This window comes from Oncorhynchus mykiss, chromosome 31 (genome assembly GCF_013265735.2).
Source record: "Oncorhynchus mykiss isolate Arlee chromosome 31, USDA_OmykA_1.1, whole genome shotgun sequence".
In the NCBI taxonomy this organism is placed as follows: Eukaryota; Metazoa; Chordata; class Actinopteri; order Salmoniformes; family Salmonidae; genus Oncorhynchus; species Oncorhynchus mykiss.
In genome coordinates this window covers 39677809-39699066 of record NC_050571.1, presented here as the reverse complement: position 1 = coordinate 39699066, position 21258 = coordinate 39677809, and the positions used below count along the sequence as shown (strand labels likewise).

The 21258-nt window shown below is 42.4% G+C and overlaps 1 protein-coding gene across 13 annotated transcripts in view; it reads right to left on the bottom strand.

Annotated features, from left to right (window-relative positions):
- Positions 1-18926, bottom strand: part of LOC110505144 (prominin-1-A) — a 123049-nt gene extending 104123 nt beyond the window's left edge. For 11 of the 13 annotated variants that reach the window (XM_021584148.2, XM_021584150.2, XM_021584155.2 and 8 more), the window contains exon 1: positions 18336-18926. In XM_021584148.2, the coding sequence (XP_021439823.1) occupies positions 18336-18573 (238 nt within the window). In that variant the 5' untranslated portion in view covers positions 18574-18926. The remainder of the gene's footprint in view (positions 1-18335) is intronic. The other 2 variants (XM_021584154.2, XM_021584156.2) reach the window with 1 other exon arrangement.
- Between the last annotated feature and the right edge of the window lie 2332 nt (positions 18927-21258).

Sequence of the window (21258 nt, the reverse complement as noted above, 5' to 3'; positions counted from 1 at the left end):
GTGGAGTGCTAATAAAAAGGGTATTAAGTGGTTTATAAGGTAATAACTGACTGGAAGAAACTTAACGCACATATTTCAATTAGAAAGCTGGGAGACAAGGCAAATTAGTTTAAGATGAAGCTATATTTCAATTGCTGTTTTTATTAGACAGATACAAGTGTAGGGTCTTAATTTGAGCCAGTTTTCTACAGCAGAAAAAATGATCCTGCAGCAACGGGAAATGTGCATTATTATGTGGATTATAATAGACATTTTTGTAGGGGTTGATACATTTTCCGTTAGTGCAAATCAAGTCTGAGTGGACAAACTTTAGAAGCCTTTTTCAAACTCAAATACACTCCACGTTTGCATTTCCTGTTGTAGCAGTGGATCAGGAGCGCATATGTGAAGCTGCAAGCAAACAGAGATGTTAGCGAGGCAGTCGAGGCTCTTGTGTGAAGCTGAAGGCAAACAGAGGTCTTGTCAAGGCAGCTGAGGCTCTTGTGTGACGCTGCAAGCAAACAGAGGTCATATCGAGGCAGCTGCAGGCAAACAGAGGTCTTATCGAGGCAGCTGAGGTTTTTGTGTGAAGCTGCAGGCAAACAGAGGTCTTATTGTGGCAGCTGAGGATCTTGTGTGAAGCTGCAAGCAAACAGAGGTCTTATCGAGGCAGCTGAGGCTCTTGTGTGAAGCTGCAGGCAAACAGAGGTCTTATCGAGGCAGCTGAGGCTCTTGTGTGAAGCTGCAGGCAAACAAAGGTCTTATCGAGGCAGCTGAGGTACTTTTGTGAAGCTGCAGGCAAATAGAGGTGTTATAGAGGCAGCTGAAGCTCTTGGCTGCATCTGCCAAGTCCACACTAATACTGTCTCAACTAATACTGTCCATGTGCCAACACAGAGTATTACTCAGGCATACAAACACAAACACGTATGCATGGTTAAGCATACACACGTACAGTACGTACAGTATGAAAGCACATCAGAGAGAACTCAAAGAGATAGGAAACATGGACGAGTTGAGAAAAACACACAAATACAGACAAACAGACAGACAGGCAAGCACGTATACATACACAGTAAGATGTTAGAATGAATGCAGAGGCCATAAAGTTACTAGTTGGCAAGACTGAAAGCAAGGCACATACACATGTTTTCACCATGCAGATGCATTCATGCATACAGTATCTAAAGCAGGGGTTCTCAAACGTTTTGGGGCTGAGGACGCCTTTTGTGATAGCAAATTCAGTAGGGACCCCCTCATAATCAGAACAGAACTCGAGTGAGATAAAAAAAAATAGCATACAAGGAGTTATACTATGACTTCGGCAGGGCATGGACAGGCAAACCAAGTCCCGGGCCCTGGGAAGGAACATTTTAAAAGGCCCGTCTTGTCATCGGAGAGAAAATGTGTCCGTTTCCAGCTAATTTCCTGTAAATCCCCCCCCCCCAAAAAAATCCATGACACAGAGAGAAAAATGTGCAGTTTTAAAGCTTAAGTTAGAGTGCATTTATTTATTTTAAATATTGAAATTAAAAAATGATAATTGGTGGACTAAGAGCCATGTTTCCCAGGGTTAAGAACATAAACAATATTACATTGTATTGTCTTTTATAGTCTAAACCTATTCCTCGGATTCCTTGGCCAAAATTAGTTTAACCTGTTGTTGTTAGTCATTTTCCTTAAATACATTTTTCTTAAACACAAGGGGGACATATTTCTTCCACATAGCTCATCAAATGGCTCGTCTTGTTGGGGCTCTGGCGATAAAGACAATGTTTTCCTTCGTGTTTTTCTCCTCGTTGATTTGAGTCTTTTCACCCCGAGGCAGCATCATAGACATCATTTCCACTTGTTTACATCCTTATTAAGAATAATCATTATTATTCCCTGTGGCGGACGGAAGGAAGAGTAACAGGCCACATAGAACAGAGCTCGGAAAAGGGGAATGGTTTCAGTCTCGTTTTCATTTTGGGGTTATGGCCTCCTGATTGCTGCCTCTTTGTTTGCTGCATGATTCACTCAAAGCACTTAAGTAAGAACCCAAGGGAGAGAAATTGTCATGGAGAGCTGGATGAAATGACCATAAAATGTGTCAAACTAGCATGAGCTCATTGTTACACTACATGAGCACACGTTGTTCTGTAGAGATTGGAACCACATCCAAGTGTTAGGCACAGCACAGTACAATGGTTTAGGCCTAGGTCTACTGCAAGGTGTGGAGCATCACACATTCCAAGTTTAGCCTAGTTTTCAGGATTTTCACACATTCTTCTTAATTCCCCCTTAAACACATTATTCCCCCCCCCCCCCCCCCCCAACTCATGGGTTTACCCATTAGGAACTTTATGCCCTAATTATTGCCAACTTTTTATGAATTTGTCAGTATTTTTTTAGTTCCATATTCAAGGTTACTAACTAGGCCAGAAAAACTGTTGTCCTGAAAATCTTACACATTTCACAAATAGGGATTTGGGAAGGTGGGAAACCTTCACTCCCAGTGGCTAACTGTTAGTTTATATAAAACACACTTGAGAACTGTGGTTAGCCCAACTGGCTCACACAAAAGAGTTAAAGTGGAAAGGTCATCTGAATCAGTATCCCACTAATTATATATATATTAAAAAAAAAATGTGGGGGGGGGGGGGGGGGGGGGGGTGATCTCCATTAGCTCTTGCAAAAGCAGCAGCTACTCTTCCTGGGGCCCACACAAAACATGAATTATGACATAATACAGAACATTAATAGACAAGAACAGCTCAAGGACAGCTAGGCTAACTGTTGTAAAGCAGTGGGTGGCTGAGGATTGGCTATGCACGTCAGAGGTGCAGGTAGACACAATCCCTGATTAACATCAGTTTGCAGGAGCTAAACCAGTGTCACGGCGACAATGAAGGACAGACAACTCTAACTACAGAGGGCGGGTGCCTATTGATCAGAGAAGGAAACCTAAATCCACCCCACACACTGTCAATAAAACAGATGGAGCTGTGTAATCATGTGTTGTTCGCTATCGGAAGCACGGGTCTTAAACATGCGGCACATGGGCAATTTTCAGTCCGCCATCTGATTTAAAGTGGACCCTACTTGTGATCCCATCAGTAGGCTAACCTTTTTGATTATTTGACATTCTATGTTGGGGAAAAACTACTCACATGCAAAGAGGCACTGCACTCAGTGTCTGTGTGAAAAAGTAATTGAAGGATAATTAGGGTGCGCCCTAAACCAATTAGCATTAGCATTGGTTTTCGAGAGATAATTGATATATCCCTGACACCAACCAATCCCAGTCCTCAAGAGCTAAATTACACACTCTTAACCTCACTTCTTCATTGTGACACAGACCATCAGTGGTACATTTAACTGAGGGCCCCCTGTCTCTTAAACGTAGTAAGGCTAAAAGGATACTCTGAAGTAGCACTGAAGCTGATGCCACGCAGAGTGGGTCGTCCGAGTAGTCATCTCAGGCGTTGGCAGGTTGACCCTTACTGCAGCACATCTGCAATTACAACTCACCATGTCCCCAGTGCCAGCTCCCAGAGGGCACGGCTGCGCCCGCCAATGAAGCTGAACTAAAGGATGGAGTGGATGCATGACTTGCCGTCCATTCACCAGGACAGTGGCTTGCTCGCCTGCTCGGCTTCCCAGGGCTGACCCATATATGACGTGCCCGAGCGAGACATGGCCGCAACCGCCGCTTCATGATGATGATGCGCTCTCTCTATTTGTCTCTCCCACACGCTCTCTCTTTTTCATTCTTTCTCCCTCTCCTTTTCTTCGCTGCTTCTCTTGATCTTTATTTTGTTCTCCCTCTTTTCTCTCTAAGGGACGCCATGTTTGTCTTCCTGTTTGGATCTTTGACTGTTTCGTTTCCTATCTCTATGTGGATTTCCTGTTTTTTACCCTCTGTTTTCTCTGTGGTTCTCTCTCTGTCTTTTCATCACATTCCCTTCTTTCTTTGGCAGATTGAACCTATGCCGATTGAAGCGACGTTGGTGGCATTGTGCGAATAGCATTACCTGAAAGGCTCAAAGTACCAGGACATCTCAATGCCATATCTCATATCATATGTTCCATCCTCGCTCTGCCAATACGCCAGCCTAGTGTGTGGTAAGGCGAGCTTCAATTAATGAGACACAGCGCTTGCCCTTTGGATCAAAATTAACGGAAAAACCATATGTCCTTTATAATCAATTTGTGGCACCCCGTTGAAGAGCACATACAGATTTGCCGGCATACTTAACGATCATTCACTTTACAGAGAAAAAAAACGGGCAATTAGGAGTCTTTCAGCACTCTGAACTCTCAGAATTCTTTGTCTTGCGGCTCGGGCGAAATCCCATCCAAAGCTATGTGAAGGAAAGTAGCTCCACTAAAATTAAGCATTTCATTCAGCACTAGTGATTTGGCTTCCATCCCCTTGGCGGAATCGAGTTCCTGCAGGGTTTCCAAGTTCTTTATTACTGCACTAACGTGGAACACCATGCAAAGGTATTTTTCTGTGGGGGGGGGGGGGGGGGGGGGGTTAAATGCAAATGCAACCATCACAAAGGGGGGGGGGGGGGGGGCATGAGCTCATATGACAGAATTAATCTTGGATTCTCTAGCGTCGGCTTAAAGTCGAGGAGAAATTCATGTGTAGGCCTAGTTAGTTATAAACTGCACGGAAGAGAAGAGCTCTGACTTCAAACTGCTTTGAAAAGTTGAGAGCCGTCTCAACAAGTTGTGTCTGCAAAAAGGAGTGGATTTTGTTTCCAGCGTTATCTCTGAACGTGAGGAGGAAATTCACTCAACCTTCATCTGTAATCTTTAAGAGCGTTATTTCATTTGAATGGGAGGAGTGACGGAGAGTTGATTTCAGGCAATATTGTAGCTCATGCATGTCAAATGTTGGCAGACTGTGCACATGAATCTATGCTATATTGCTGCTGGCCTCAAGACAGTGCGACATAGTTAAGCTATAAGACGTTGTGGTGAGAGAAACGACAGCCTGGCAGAACAGGATTAACGGTTATAGGTTAGCCTACATCCTCAATTCTTCATCGGATAATGCTTTATCCCAACGGACACAAATGACACAATATCATTACATAAAACGGCATAAATGGTACACTCGTATGACATTTCATTGCCTAGCGTAAATTAACAGAAAGGAATCACTTGCTTCAAATAATCAAACCAATACTGTGGTAGCTATGGTGATGGGGAAACCAAAGATAAGAGCAAAGGTAGGGGTTTTGGCATTTGCTTTGTGTAGTAGGAACAAAATACGGTATATTCAGAAAGTATTCAGACCCCTTCATCTTTTCCACATTTTGTTATGTTACAGCCTTATTCTAAAATAGATTAAATACAAATATGTACTCATCAATCTACACACATTACCTCTTAATGAAAATACGAAAACAGGTTTTTGTAAATGAATTTAAAAATCAAAAACAGAAATAGCTTACTTACATAAGTATTCAGACCCTTTGCAATGAGACTTGAAATTGAGCTCAGGTGCAGCCTGTGTCCATTGATCATCCTTGAGATGTTTCTACAAGCTTGATTGGAGTCCACCTGTGGTCAATTAAATTGATTGGACATGATTTGGAAAGGCCCATACATATTTATATAAGGTCCCACAGTTGACAGTACATGTCAGTGCAAAAAGGAATTGTCGGTAGAGCTCAGAGACAAGATTGTGTCGAGGCACAGATCTTGGGAAGGGTTCCAAAACATTTCTGCAGCATTGAAGGTCCCCAAGAACACAGTGGCCTCCGTCATTCTTAAATGGAAGAGGTTTGGAACCACCAAAACTCTTCCTACAGCTGACTGCCCGGCCAAACTAAGCAATCGGGGAAGAAGGGCCTTGGTCAGGGAGGTGAGCAAGAACCTGATGGTCACTCTGACAGAGCTCCATAGTTTCTCTGGGGAGATAGGAAAACCTTCCAGAAGGACAACCATCTCTGCAGCACTCCACCAATCAGGCCTTATAGTAGAGTGGCCAGACGGAATCCACTCCTCAGTAAAAGGCACAAGATAGCCTGCTTGGAGTTTGCCAAAAGGCACCTAAAGACTCTCAGACCATGAGAAACAAGATTCTCTGGTCTGATGAAACCAAGATTCAACTCTTTGGTCCGAATGCCAACCGTCACATCTGGAGGAAACCTGGCACACTCCATACGGTGAAGCATAGTGGTGGCAGCATCATACTTCGGGGATGTTTTTCATCGGCAGGGACTGGAGACTAGTCAGGATTGAGGGAAAGATGAATGGAGCAAAGTACAGAGCGATCCTTGATAAAAACCTGCTGCAGAGTGCTCAGGACCTCAGACAGGGTCGAAGGACCTGATAATGGCGGCGATGAATAGGGCTGCCGTGCTTCGAGCACTTAGGACATTTTTTGTGTTATTACATACAGCCGGGAAGAACTTTTGGATACCAGAGTGGCGGTAACTATAAGCATTTCGCTACACCCGCAATAACATCTGCTAAGCACATGTACGTATGTGACAAATAAAATGTCATTTAATTTAATTTGAGGTTCACCATCCAACAGGACAACAATCCTAAGCACACAGCCAAGACAGCACAGGAATGGCTTCGGTACGAGTCTCTGAATGTCTTTGAGTGGTCCAGCCAGAGCCTGTACTTGAACCTAATCGAGCATCTCTGGATAGATCTGAAAATAGCTGTGCAGCAACATTCCCCATCCAACCTGACAGAGCTTGAGAGGATATGCAGAGAAGGATGGGAGAAACTCCCCAAATACAGGTGTGTCAAGCTTGTAGCATCATACCCAAGAAGACTCGAGGCTGTAATCGCTGCCAAAGCTGCTACCCCATTTGCAATTAATTTATGTCCAATGCATCATTACAAATAAATGCCATCTGTGCTGTAACACACATAAAGCAAGTAGCTCATGAAAACAAAATGATCACTAATACCTCAATAACGGGCCACCATTTAGGATAGCTCTTCTGTTTGTGCTATATCCAGAGCCCCCTTAGTATTGAGTTGCCTTTAAATATATCACACAAAGCAGTATGGTCCAGACAAGATAGTCACAAATCAACTTCAGAAGATTTTGGCCTAGGCCACCCGAAAGGAAACAAATAACTCCAAGCACCTGTCCCAGCCATTGTTGGTGTATGAGTGACTAATTTCCATGCCTCACACTAGTCTATTTTATATAATTTTGTTATCATTACATTCTTGAGGTTATTTCGTCTTTTGGTTTGGCAGTAGGTTATATCAGGATTGCGGTACAAACTGATATCAACCATGAACAGAGTGAGTGGGCCATAGTTAGCCTAGTCACAACTGTTGCTACACAATGGAGTAGCAAACACTAAACAGCCCATAATGATAGGCTCTGAACGACAGAATAATGTTGATCTATTTGTGCTCACTGCTTATATTACATGGTATGCCATTTGAGCCCAATGTACACAATGTCCAGCTAGCTACTCTTTGTCGTACTCTTTGTCAGTCCATTTCAAGACGTTCGCCTATAGCCTACCTCATATGGGCTAAAAGTACATTAAGTCTATAAACAAAGCCTAAATAATTGAAAACATACGAAGGAAATGACTCAATATGGTACAGGCGAATGCATAGGCCGACTTAGCTACGTGACAGAGTGGCACTTTGCCACAGGCGTTCAGCTGGCATTATGTTAGGCAAGTAAGACCATGCCCATGGCTGTCTTGGAGCATTACCACACTACGGGCACCACAGTCACTACAGTGACATGACTGTGTGTGACAGGCGCTGATACACACCAGGGAAACTGTGTCATACATCCAGCCCACTCACATTTTCACGTCCTGTTACGGTAACAGTGCGGCTGAGCTCTAGACACAGATATGCTTACATGTCATCGGGTTGATAAGCAAGTGATAGGTGTTCTGATTGCATCCCACTCACAAGGAGTGTTATCTGAACGTGAGAAGCAACCAATTGAAATGGACAGGATGTCAAGCTCATTTCACTGTGCACCACAGCGGGAATTTGATGTGCAGTACTCAGGGAGTATATCGCAATTTCAGACCCACAATGCAATGCAACTGGAAAAGGGTCCGTGTTCAGTCAGGGAACAAATCGTGATAGACAATGACACATACTCGTGCTCCGTATGTATGGATGAGTCATAGGCTCATATTTATAGCCTACTGTATACCTTTTTCATTAAACAGTGTGTTATAAAAACTGTTTGTACAATTTTAGTTTAGAGTACATAGCAGGGACATTCAGACACAGCCATGTTGTCCTGAGAGGACCCAGCAGAGCTAAGGAGGGAGACCATTGTGATTAGAAGTGACCCCAGATTGATGCCCACTGCTGATGCCATCCGCGACAAGCTGACCAATCCCTGCCCCATCATCCCACTACTGCCTTTCACATCCACAAAAACATAGGCATAAACATATTCATATCATGATGGACATTTCAGACACAGCACATAACTGACATTTCAGACACAGCACATAACTGACATTTCAGACACAGTGCCACTGCAGAAACATGACATAGGCCTTCTATAGTGTGGCGTATCATGGCTAGGGTCTACTAAAATGTAACACTTTCTCCCTTCATGTGTTAAACAAAGAATCCATCGTGTCCATGAAAACAATGTATTTTAGTACTAGATACACTCAATACTGGGATTGAAAGGAGCTGCGTCTCTCAGCGAAGCACCTGCGGCACTGTGGAAATATGAGTTGCTAAAACCGCAAAAACGCTGCAGTTGGCTCCAAAACTCTGTCTCAGTTCACCCTTTGTATCAAATGAACGCATGCAGACATACAATGCCTTCAGAAAGTATTCACACCCCTCTAAAAACATAATTTGACATTATGGGTTATTGTGTGTAGATCGGTGACACAAAATCTCAATTGAATCCATTTTAAATTCAGGCTGTAACACAATAACATGTGGGGAAAGTCAAGGGGTGTTAATACTTTCTGAATTGACTGTATGAATTGACTGTATGAATTGACTGTATGAATTGACTGTATGCAAAATTAGGGAAATTAAAATACATTGCCTGCCGGTGTGTGTGTGTGTGTGTGTGTCTCCCTGGCAACTGTTACCTAGCCTTAACTAATTCCTGTTCCCTCGCCGAATTGCTGTGTCCAGTCCACGGAGTCAATATTACACCTGTCATAGCTACGTCTGGGAGAGGAGATATCAAACATACTTTTCGAATTGTGCCGTTAATGAGAAAACCTTCTATTTGTCACCGAGCACTTTCCGACCAGGATTCGCATGGCTTCAGGTAGCATAATCCCCCTAGTCTCATACCAACAGACTCGGAATGACAGTAGAAACGGCATAAGAAGACCTCATTCACATCTTGTCTTAAGTTTTAGAGTGACTTATGTTACAGAACAGTTCTACTAAAATAGGTCAAACGGTTTGAAATGACAGCAAACGGATGACAGAAACTTGACAACATGAATGAGACATTTGCTGTACAGGTTCTGTTGCTGTGTGATTATGTGTGGGTGATGTGCACGGGTATGGCCATATGTGTCAGATAGCACTATGGTTGCATGAGTGGGTGGAAGTGACAGACAAGGTGACAAATGTTGCTAGATTGCTAATAACAGCTCTCACGGGTTGGCGGGTAGTGGAGGAAAGGTGTTATTAACAACAGAATGGTGACATATCGCAGTTCAGCTGTGTGATGTAGGCTACTCCCATAAATCATAACGAAATGATGGATGTTATGGACATAGGCATTATTGTCCATTACAGTACTCAAGGCACCAGTTTGTGATGATGTAACCAAGAGGAAACACTGTGCCATAGACATGATGGTTTAATCTAATGTGCTGGGGACGAGAACACCCTCTAACCACCTCTGCCAGTGTAAGAAGTGTTTCCCTTGTCATTACTTAGGTGTGGTGAGCTCCATCCCAACCAGTGCGTAGAATGGCCTGTCTCCGAGTGCGTACATGTAAGTCGGAATATCTTTAATGATAAGAAGCAGTATTGAGAAGACAGAATATAAACAGAGCTTGACCGGTCTTGATTTGCCGGCTCTGGGAGGTCAAAGATCTTTACACACGCTAATAGCCTCCAACACAGTGTCTATTGTCCTCGGGTGAGTTCGTGCATTCAATCTGGAATGCCAGAGTGCATTCAGAGCGTTTTGCTCTCGGAGAGTTCAGAGCACACACAAGATGCTCTGGCCGAGGAGTAGGGTCGATCCTAGCGTTCTGACCTAACAACAGTAGTCCCAAGCTAGCAGGCTAATGTTGGCTAGCTTGCTAGCTATTTCAGACACAAATGAGAGAACAACTCACTCTGACCATTTTACTCGCCCTAGCAGAGCTAGTTAGGTTGTTTTTATGTTATCCAGAGTGTTTGTGAACATAACTGTGCTTCTGGCAACAATTTAATTACGATTTTTTTTGCCAACGTTTACTGACGCCGGCCACATTCAATGGGTTTTGAGCGTTCGTAAATCCGTCAGTTATTCTGCACTGTGGCACACGCTAGTGCTCTGGAATCGGAGTAGATAGCCAGACCAAATGTACCAGCTACGTCTATCGACAGTTGTCGCAGTGACATCATGAACATTCTATTGAAATAATTACTTGCATAGTGGAGTCTTTTGTTAAGAAATGTAGCTAGCTAGCTAAACAATGAACCATAATCCCAACTCATAACGTTACTACCCTGCATGAATCTGCAGGTAGCTAAACAACCAGGTTCAATGTTAGCTAGCTAGATAACATTAGGCTATAACTAGCAATGCAAATGGCTCTGAGATACAAATAATATTACTACACAGATCCTACACATAACGTTAGCTAGCGAGCCAGCCAACTAATGTTAGCTAGATAGCTAAATAGATAGCTAGATAGTTCACTTGAAATGAAAACGACTTTCTGACTAAATTAGAAATGTGTTATATCTGAAAATGTAGCTAGCTTGACTATATTACCCATATACATGGATGGACGCTTCTCCCTCTCTGTCACGGATGCCATGGTTGCCCTTAGTTTGAAGATGTAATCCAGAGACAGGTGTTTTATACAATAGCCGTCTGTGTGTTCTCTTTTCGACACCCTCTGCATATTTGCAATCAAGCAACATAATTTTCTCCATCTCCTTAGGTATCATGCTCTAACTCCACTGGGCATTCAACTGATTTCAAAACTCAGTCCTCCAGAAAGTGGAGAGCAACACCTTTGCTGCTCTACTACGTGATATCTTTCAAAAAAGTTGCGTTAGAAAGGATTACATGTTATAGACAGAAGCGTGCTACAAGGCAGACCAATCCGAACTCATCTCTTGGCATTGCTTGCCCATTATCTCAGCCAATCATGGCCCAACTTTTTCATGGCTAAACCAACTAGGCTCGTAATTTAACAATGTTATTCGTATTACAGATGGCATACAAGTTTGTTATTATTAAGGCACATGAAAGTTCACATGTTCCAGAAGGCATTTCTGCCCAAAAATGCATTTTGATAAAAAAATAAAAGTTTATGTCCAAATGGCTCTCCTGTGAAGTAGTGACGTGCGACATACGCCTAGTTTCACCTAGATCTTGAAGGTGAGTGGTCTCATAAAGACATGGACTGGCTGTAACATAATTCTATATCTTACAATTTTCTCATGGATTTTGATGCATGTAACCACTGCTAATACACCACACACTGACGCCTCAGGTGCAGCTGCAAACCGGTATTGGACTGAAAGAGCGACATAAGTCGTCGGACACCCCGGACAGAGCAAAGGACATCAAAAAGCAAAAGGCAGCATCGCCAGAGACACGATAGTTTATAAATGTAAACCAATCCATACATTTTGAAGTGCAGTACTGAATTTTGAAAAGTTGAGACTTCTTCCACAGCTTTTAGTGTGTGTACTTTTTTGGCTTTTTTTTTATTTTTAAATATTATCATTCCAGAGTTGGAGACCATTTGTTAATTAGGCAGAATAACTTATTGTCGCCTGTAATTTCACAGGCTCCGGCCAGTCGGTCAAAATAACTCTCTGCTGAAGAGAAGCAGTGATTTGCGGGTGCAACTGGAGACATGATGTCTGATGTGGAGACAGACCCAGGGGAACCCAACGCATTTTTAATAACCTCCCCTGAGTTTGAGGACCTGATTGTGTAAGCAGACCGGAAAAGGGCCAAGCATGCTTATGGGGAGAAAAGGCGCCGTCAGAACTAAAACCGGAGCCTGCATGCACATCCAGCGCAGACCTACCCAGAACAAATGATTGTGCAATACACCACAGACAGCCTGAACAATTCCTCGGTGTACACATCCCTAAGGAATTAACATGGTCCACACACCCACATAGTTGTGAAGAGGGCACGACAGCACCTCTTCCCCCGCAGGAAGCTGAAAAGATTTGGCACGGGTCAGAAATTGTCAGACTCCAGACACCCAAGCCATAAAGTGCTCTCTCTACTACTGCAAGGCAAGCGGTGCCAGTGCACCAAGTATGGAACCAACAGGACCCTGAACAGCTACTACCACCAAGCCATAATACTACTAAACAAGACTGCTAAATAGCTAATCAAATGGCTACACGGACAACCTGTATTGACCCTTTTTTGCTCTAACTCTCTTGTACTGACTCTATGCACACACACAGGACACAACACACCTTCACTCACCACATATGCTGCTGCTACTGTCTATTCTCTATCCTCAGTCATTTTGCCCCTATATGTACATAGCTACCTCAATTACCTCGTAACCCTGCACATCGACTTGGTACTGGTACTCCCTGTATACAGCCATGTTATTTTGGACTTGTTATTGTTCGTTATTCACTGTGTATTTACTCTTTATGTCACTTACATTTTATAACTCTGCATTGTTGTAAAATGACCTATATGTAAACATGTCACTGTTAGTCTACACCTGTTTGTGCATCATCTCCCACACATCTATAGTTTGGAAGGGGATCAGCAAGTATGTATTTGTTTTCCACTGTGAGCTTGGATTATTTTCAGACCAATTTGTGTAAATAGCCCTTGGTAAATGTTGGGTCTTTTAAGAAGGACTGGCCTCACCTGTCTTCCCTGACTATTTAAGTCTTAGTGCATCATCTAAAGTTTGGAAAGGGATCAACTCTTACAAGAGCAACAAGTACATTTTTGGATTCAATAAGTAGCTGTTGGTATTGTCTTGCTAGGGCAATTGAATTTAAGTGCTGTCTTTTACCTAGTAGTCTATAAGCTGTCTGATTGCTCAGTACGTGTGACTGCCGTTGTGGACTTGGATAAGTTATAGGCCTACTTGTGTAACAGTCTTGCTCATTTGTAGGCGTGTTGTATTGTAGGGAGTGTTTTCTTCAGCTCTGCCAGGCAATCAGCATTCAGTGCTGGGAGGTGTGTCTTCACCTCTACTAGGCATTTAGTGCTAGTACTAAAAGCGTCTGTATTGTTAATGTTTCGGTGTTGTTGCCGAAACAAAGACATTCTGCCGAGTTGTTCGAGGAAGGCTCCCATCACACTCTCACTTGAGTATCTTACCTAGTTCTTTTCTGATGATCTCATTTTGCTCTTTTGCAGCTTTGGCAAGTTTGTGTGTTTCCCATCTCAGTTTGCTCCTGGCTGTAACCCTTCCTAATTTAGTGTACCCTGTGCGCACAACCCGTGTGGAATTCCTAGTCTCTGGTAGCGTTTGGAACTCATCTTAGCCTTTTGAGTTCATCTCAGCCCATGTTGCTCTTCAGTCCCTTGACTTCTTGGCCGTGGCAGCGACATGGTTTTCCCCAGAGAACACTGCTACTCCAGCTGCTCTCTCGTCATCTGACTATGTGTTCTCTCATAGTCCGAGAGCATCTGGTGGTCGGGATGGTGGCACAGGGCTAGGGCTGGGTGATATGGCCAAAATATATCACAGTATTTTTTTTTTTTAAAGGACGGTAATGTTGGTATTTGACATTATTTTTAGTTTTTGAATACTAAAAGTTCTACATTTGCTTTATGAGTAGTGAGTGATCCTAGGGTGGCAACACATACATTCTAAGTGATTTCAATGAGTCTTTCTCCAATCTGATTGTTTTATTTGTTTTATACTGTTCAATTCAACTTCAACCGAAACAAATTACAGCACTTTTATCATGTCTGCATTTCCTGCACTCAATCGCAGTGGTGGAAAAAGTACCCAATTGTCAGACTTGAGTAAAAGTAAAGATACGTTAATAGAAAATGACTCAAGTAAAAGTGACAGTCACCCAGTAAAATACTACTTGAGTAAAAGTCTAAAAGTCTCTTTCCAGATTAAATCCTGCAGCTAGTGATACCCAGCCACCCAACAACCTGCCCACTCGATCCCATCCCCTCCTCCAGACCACTCTCCTCTTTTGTCACAGAGACTCTATGCTCTACCAAAGCTGGACTCTCTCCTCTGTTCTCATTGACACTCAATTACTCTTCTACTTCCCCCTCCTGACACTGAGGTGGCGACAAGCATCTCTGCGTGACTGGCAGACATCTCAGCTCGGATGTCGGCCCACCACCTCAAGCTCCACCTCGCACCATCTTCAAGACCCTGGTGCTTGCCTACGGAGCAGCAAGGGGAACTGCACCTCCTTTACCTTCAGGCTCTGCTCAAACCCTACATCCCAACCAGAGCACTTCGTTCCACCACCTCTGGTCTCTTGGCCCGCCGACCCCTGCGGGAGGCCAGCTCCCACTCAGCCCAGTCAAAACTCTTCTCTGTCCTGGCTGGGCGATATGGCCAAAATATCATATCACAGTATTTTTCAAAAATGTGACTTATGACGTATCTTATGTTTTTTTAATAATAAAAGTTCTAAATGTGCTTTGCGTAGTGCGTGACCCTACGGTGGCAACACATGCATTTCAATGGGTCTTGGGTCAATGGGTCTTTCTCCATTCTGATTGTTTTTATGTTCAATGAAACTTCAAACTAAAATAATTTCCCGCATTTCCATAAATTCCTGCATTTCCTGCACTCATTTGAGATAATTGACATAATGCCATGTAGGGCTGCACGATTTGAACAAAAAATGGCCCTATTTTTTTTAACAAATGTTGCAATTGCAATTTGACTTGTGATTTAGATCAATACACTTGGGTGAACTGTTGGAATCATGGAAATATCATATTTATTCATAGTTCGAATATAAATAATAGTGGGCACTTTGAATACAGTGTTTGACATGACAACGAATTAAAATTCCAGGGAGTTATTGTTACAGGGTACGAACCAAAGTCATGGCCAGTTTTTCCTAGGGGACCCTATAATCTTTGGCTACATTAAATGTTTCTTCATGCAGCAAACATATTCATGCTTTGCTAATTCCTCTTTGATTTAGCAGATACTGTTGAACGATCAACATGCTGATTTAGGCTTACACCTGCACTGATATCAGGCTATATTAGCTAGCAACATTTGCTCTGACTCAGTACATGTATTAGCTAGCTAGCTAGCCAGCTAACTAGCGATTAGCATTAACGGGTTACACGATTTAGCTAAAACATGCTAAGAAAAGACAAACTAGCTGATTTCAGATGTAAGAAACAAACTAATAGTGTAATTATAGAATGCTAGTGAATTTATATTAAGAAGTGGAAACAACATCGTCATCAACATCGTTGCATGCGCTGCATTGACCATGCAGACTGAACGCAAGTGTCTTGTGGTCAAGCAACAACAAATGCGCTCCTTGAGTGACAGGGGATGGGGCTAGGTCTGTGTGAAAAACAGCATGGAGAGAGGAAAGGGGGATACCTAGTCAGTTGTATATATGAAATGTATCTTCCGCATTTAACCCAACCCCTCTGAATCAGAAAGGTGTGGGGAGCTGCTTTAAATCGGGATGACTCAAGTAGCGGTGTAAACTATAAAAATCGACGTTACAACACGGCATATCACATTTAACAAACCAACCATTCCAATAAAACCCAAACCGGTCCATACATCAATACCATGACTCTTCCGCCCCCCCGTTCCCATGTGGCGTTTCCTACTAGCACTGACTTTGCTGATAAATCATTTGTTGGGGGGAGAATGTACATGATACGATTGTGATGTGTTGTTGTCTCGCCTAGCTATCTTAAGATGAAGGCACTAATTGTAAGTCACTCTGCATGAGAGCGTCTTTGAAATGACAAAAATATTAAAATGTATAAGACGCAAATACGAAGTATTTGACCAAATACTTTTCACAAAATCTTCACAGCTGCTTCTCAACTTTTTGTATCCCCAACTCACCCACCGTTACATACTGTGTACACACACAGAACAATACCATGTTGTTTTCACAATGCTTTATAACTTTTTTTAAAAATATAAATGTCTTGATATTGTGTATTTTATACTATGAATGTGTGTTGATTGCACTGTTAGAGCTGGCAATTTTTTTGTTTTGTTATTTCATTACTTCTTTTTTTGGCAGGGGGTTTGGGAATATTTTTTTGTTTATTTATGCGTAATGTTGTACACTTGACATTTTTTTACTTCATTAGATGTTGTATTTTATAATTTGCTTGACTTTTGAACACGTGTTCTTTTTGGGGTTAGGGGGCAATGCAGTGCAAATGTATATGACTTGTTTATTTATTTAACTGATTTCATGACCTATTTTTTGGGCAATTGTGAGGTGTGAGTGTCAGGATAACTTACTGGCATGTATCAGGCTGGACACATTGGCAGTCAGGATCTCTAGTATCCACCGAGTGCTGTTAACATCCCATGGTTCCTCTTATCCCATTGTCGGTGGAAAAACTAGCTTTTGTGTGTTCAGAGATAAAACACTTACGTCCTTCCGACTGTCATGGAAGTGGCTAGATTATTCAGAGGTGTAAGGATAATTAGAAGTCTGAATTAGGGATTTTGGTGCAGTGCATCTACCTGTAGTTCTGTTGCCTCCCACCTGAACTAATTATTTGGCCTCTATTGGTTTCAAATGGGATATTTTGGGAGTTTACAGTCCTGATTGTTGGTTTGGGGGCAGTGGTGCACCAATAAATGAATCTAGGGGAACAGGTATATCATACATTTTATATGATTGCATTAAGAAATCAGAAATCAAGATACATTTTTCTTCGAAAATTGTCCACTGCCACACTATGTATGATGATTTACGGCAGTCACAACAGTGTTATGGGGAAGCATTAGGGGCTGGTACAGCCTGTCCCTTCCAATCAAAATAGGCCTGACAGATCACTGGATTATCATGCTAAATCTCCATGTGTGCATTTTTATGTCCCAGTTAATTGGCAGACATGTGACTGTACAGCTGAGGCTATCTGGTTTCAATTAAGCATAGGATTAATTTGAAATAATAATGAAACCCCCTACAGTAATATGGATGGATGTCTAAAATATTTTGCCTAATAATAATAATAATTGTCTAATAATGGTCATATAATTAATTTCGGTGTTCATTTTTTTTTTTTTTTTTTTGCATTCATGGAACATTTTTAAGACACTGTCCAGAAGAATTCCTATAGACAGTTCATACAATACAAACCCCACTATCTCTAACATGGGATTTCAACTTTACCTATAGATGTGTAATAGAACCCAACAATGATATCCAATTAACAAATTGAACATCCATTGTGTAAGTGAGTTTGAGCCATATATCAACGAATGCCTCTGACAACCCCTGAAACTAAAAGCACAGCAACATATGGCATTCCAGATTATGGGATTACCTAGTTAAATCTGTGACACAGGGAGACACTCCTAATCTCCAGATTTACTAAATGATTATGAACACTGAGATGGGGTAGTATTGCCTACCAACCCCCTCAATTCAAGTGACCACGCAATACTTACTTTAAAGACACCTTATTTGAGTTATATGGAAAGTTAGGCCTAATTGCATTAAATTGGACCAACGGTCCACCGTCCAACCCATTCCATCCCCATTGGGTCTTGGCATTTTCTCGTGAATTGTGTGCCCAGACTATTTAGTGACCAGTGACCACATGATGCAAAGTCAGTAAGGGTCGGTTTAATTGTAATTATGTTGACACCGGCAGGCAGCACACTGTAGGCAAAATACTCTTAAAGCACAACAAGAATGTAGAAATATGATGCAAATAAACACAATTTTACGCATTGGATCGGCATGTTTTGCGTAAACCTGTGTGACATATTCACAGCTGCCAAATAAAAGATAAAGCCCTTCCTGCGATGATTTGAACATCTCTGCACGCATGTGTCATAGCAAATAACTTATCTTGCCATTGGCAAACTTTGTAAACGACAATGACGGCGCTGACGCTAAACGAGGACGAAGTGCCTCACTGTGCGGCACTTATAATGAGTTGAAGCTAGATGGCTTACGGTGTATTCTAATGAAATGTTATTGGACAGCATCAATGGGCATCAAAACAACATTGCACTTACCTTCCGGGAACGGGTTGGGCTGCACAACGTATAGGAAAGCGTGCACCATGTGGAACAGTAACCCTATTACTCCAGGTTCGTAATAGGCAAGGGTTTGGTAAACTCCCTGAGGCACATAGCCAAAATCCAACTTTCCCGACGGTGGCAGACTTCGGCGCTCTGGCTCCGTTTCTTCTTGCTGGAGTTCACCAGACGTTAATAGTCCCCAAAAGAGGAGAAGAAGACCGGTTTTCCACATCGTCCCAAGACACTGTCAAGCTCAATGTACAGGGGTTAAAATAGGCTACAACGAGGGAGATGGTACAAAAATGTCGCTACGTCCGTATCTCTACTAAAATGTGGAAATAAAAGGGAAGGGTTGAGCAGTGGGACTGCAGGTTTTAAGTCCTGCTGTCCGGGGAAGGATTCGTGATTATCATCGTTCCCACGGTCAGTGGCTCCTCATATGGACGCAAACCGGGTGTTTCTTTTCTCCGGTCCTCCAACCGCTCAGTTCCTCAGAGATGATATCAGACCGACTGTCAAATTGGCTGGAGCATCTGTGCAGTGTGCTAGAGGAACGGGAAGGTTTGGATGGCTGAGCGAGAGAATGCGTGCGCATTCACTCTACTGGCTGTGGGAGGCTCGGGCAGGGGCGGACTGGAACAATAATTCGGCCTTGGCATTTCATCCACACTAGCCCATATCAATGCGCATGCCGCCAAACCCAGTGACTGGCGAGTGATGCTCCTCCTCATCTTTTTTAACCAATTCATGTTTAAAACAAATACAATATGTAAAAACACCACTGGGTTGTTCCACCTCAAAAAGCACAAAAAATAGGATTTTGACACCCACCATCTCAGACTGTTCTGAAATTGTTTATGTTGTTAGTAGCAGATACAATTAGCATTCCTGAAACATTATTTTGTTGAAATATAATTTTATCTCTAAGAAATGAAACGAATTAATTGCGCAAAAATTGGCAGTTTTAGTTGATATGATTGAGATAATATTCAATAAATATAGTACCCATCACCCACATAGGCTTGGGCGGTATCTAGATGTTTATATTGTTGTGAAAGGGCCTAGTCAATATTTTTTGTTGACTCCCCCAGTCCCCAGACAAGACTCTGGTAACACTGAAACAAGAAAAGATAAGAAGAAGTGGAAGAAGAGGCCTCAACCACAAGCATCTGCAGCCAGAGAGCGGCAGGACCAAGTCAAAGAAAGAGAAGAAATGACGGGTGTGGGTGGACCATATGCAGATGTTCCTCTGCTGGAGGGCGGAGGTTCATCGTATATGGCAACACCCCTGTCAGATCTCGGCCCTGCGATGGAGTTGGTAGTTGCTTGATCGTACGTGAAGCAGATGAAACCACGGATTGTCGTCACCTTCGAAGGAACCAATGTGTTACCAATGGCAAAATTGAATATTCATACATGTAAAATCACTAATAAAAAAAACACTCTTCCGTGTTTTCTATCAGGAATTCGAGCATTACATTAAGACCATTCTACATTCTTCTAAGAAATAAATCTGTGAAAACAATCAATACCTGAGAACCTCTTATGGATCTACGGGATTGGGGTCCCTATACCGGAACAGTTGTTACTAATGTGCGCTATTGTGACTAGAATGACATTGTAAGTAACAGCAAACTTCCCAAGACATAGACATGTTTTATATGGGCAGAAAGGTTAAATTCTTGTTAATCTAACTGCACTGTCCAATTTACAGTAGCTATTACAGTGAAAAAACACCATGCTATTTGAGGAGAGTACACAACAACAAAAACTTATCACGGCAACTAAAATGATACATTCACCTCTGAAAGGAAAATAATGTACTTACATTCAGTAATCTCTATATATATTGCTACCTGTCCCAGACCTGCTGTTTTCAACTCTCTAGAGACAGCAGGAGTGGTAGAGATACTCTTAATGATTGGCTATGAAAAGCCAACTGACATTTACTCCTGAGGTGCTGACTTGCTGCACCCTCGACAACTACTGTGATTATTATTATTTGACCATGCTGGTCATTTATGAACATTTGAACATCTTGGCCACGTTCTGTTATAATCTCCACCCGGCACAGCCAGAAGAGGACTGGCCACCCCTCATAGCCTGGTTCCTCTCTAAGTTTCTTCCTAGGTTTTGGCCTTTCTAGGGAGTTTTTCCTAGCCACCGTGCTTCTGCACCAGCATTGCTTGCTGTTTGGGGTTTTAGGCTGGGTTTCTGTACAGCACTTCGAGATATCAGCTGATGTTCGAAGGGCAATATAAATACATTTGATTTGATATGAAATCGGAAGTTTACATACACCTTAGCCAAATGAATTTAAACTCCGTTTTTTACAATTCCTGACATTTAATCCTTGTAAAAAGTCCCTGTCTTAGGTCAGTTGGGATCACCACTTTATTTTAAGAACATGAAATGTCAGAATAATAGTAGGATTTATTTCAACTTTCATCACATTCCCAGTGGGTCAGAAGTTTACATACACTCAATTAGTATTTGGTATCATTGCCTTTAAATTGTTTAACTTGGGTAAAACGTTTTGGGTAGCCTTCCACAAGCTCCCCACAATGAGATGGGTGAATTTTGTCCCATTCCCCCTGACAGAGCTGGTGTAACTGAGTCAAGTTTGTAGGCCTCATGCTCGCACATGCTTATTCAGTTCTGCTCACACATTTTCCATAGGATTGTGGTCAGGGCTTTGTGATGGTCACTCCAATACCCTGACTTTGTTGTCCTTAACCTCTTGAACCTCTGGGGGCAGTATTTCATTTTTGGATGAAAAACGTTCCCGTTTTAAGCGCAATATTTTGTCACGAAAAGATGCTCGACTATGCATATAATTGACAGCTTTGGAAAGAAAACACGCTAACGTTTCCAAATCTGCAAAGATATTGTCTGTGAGTGCCCCAGAACTGATGCT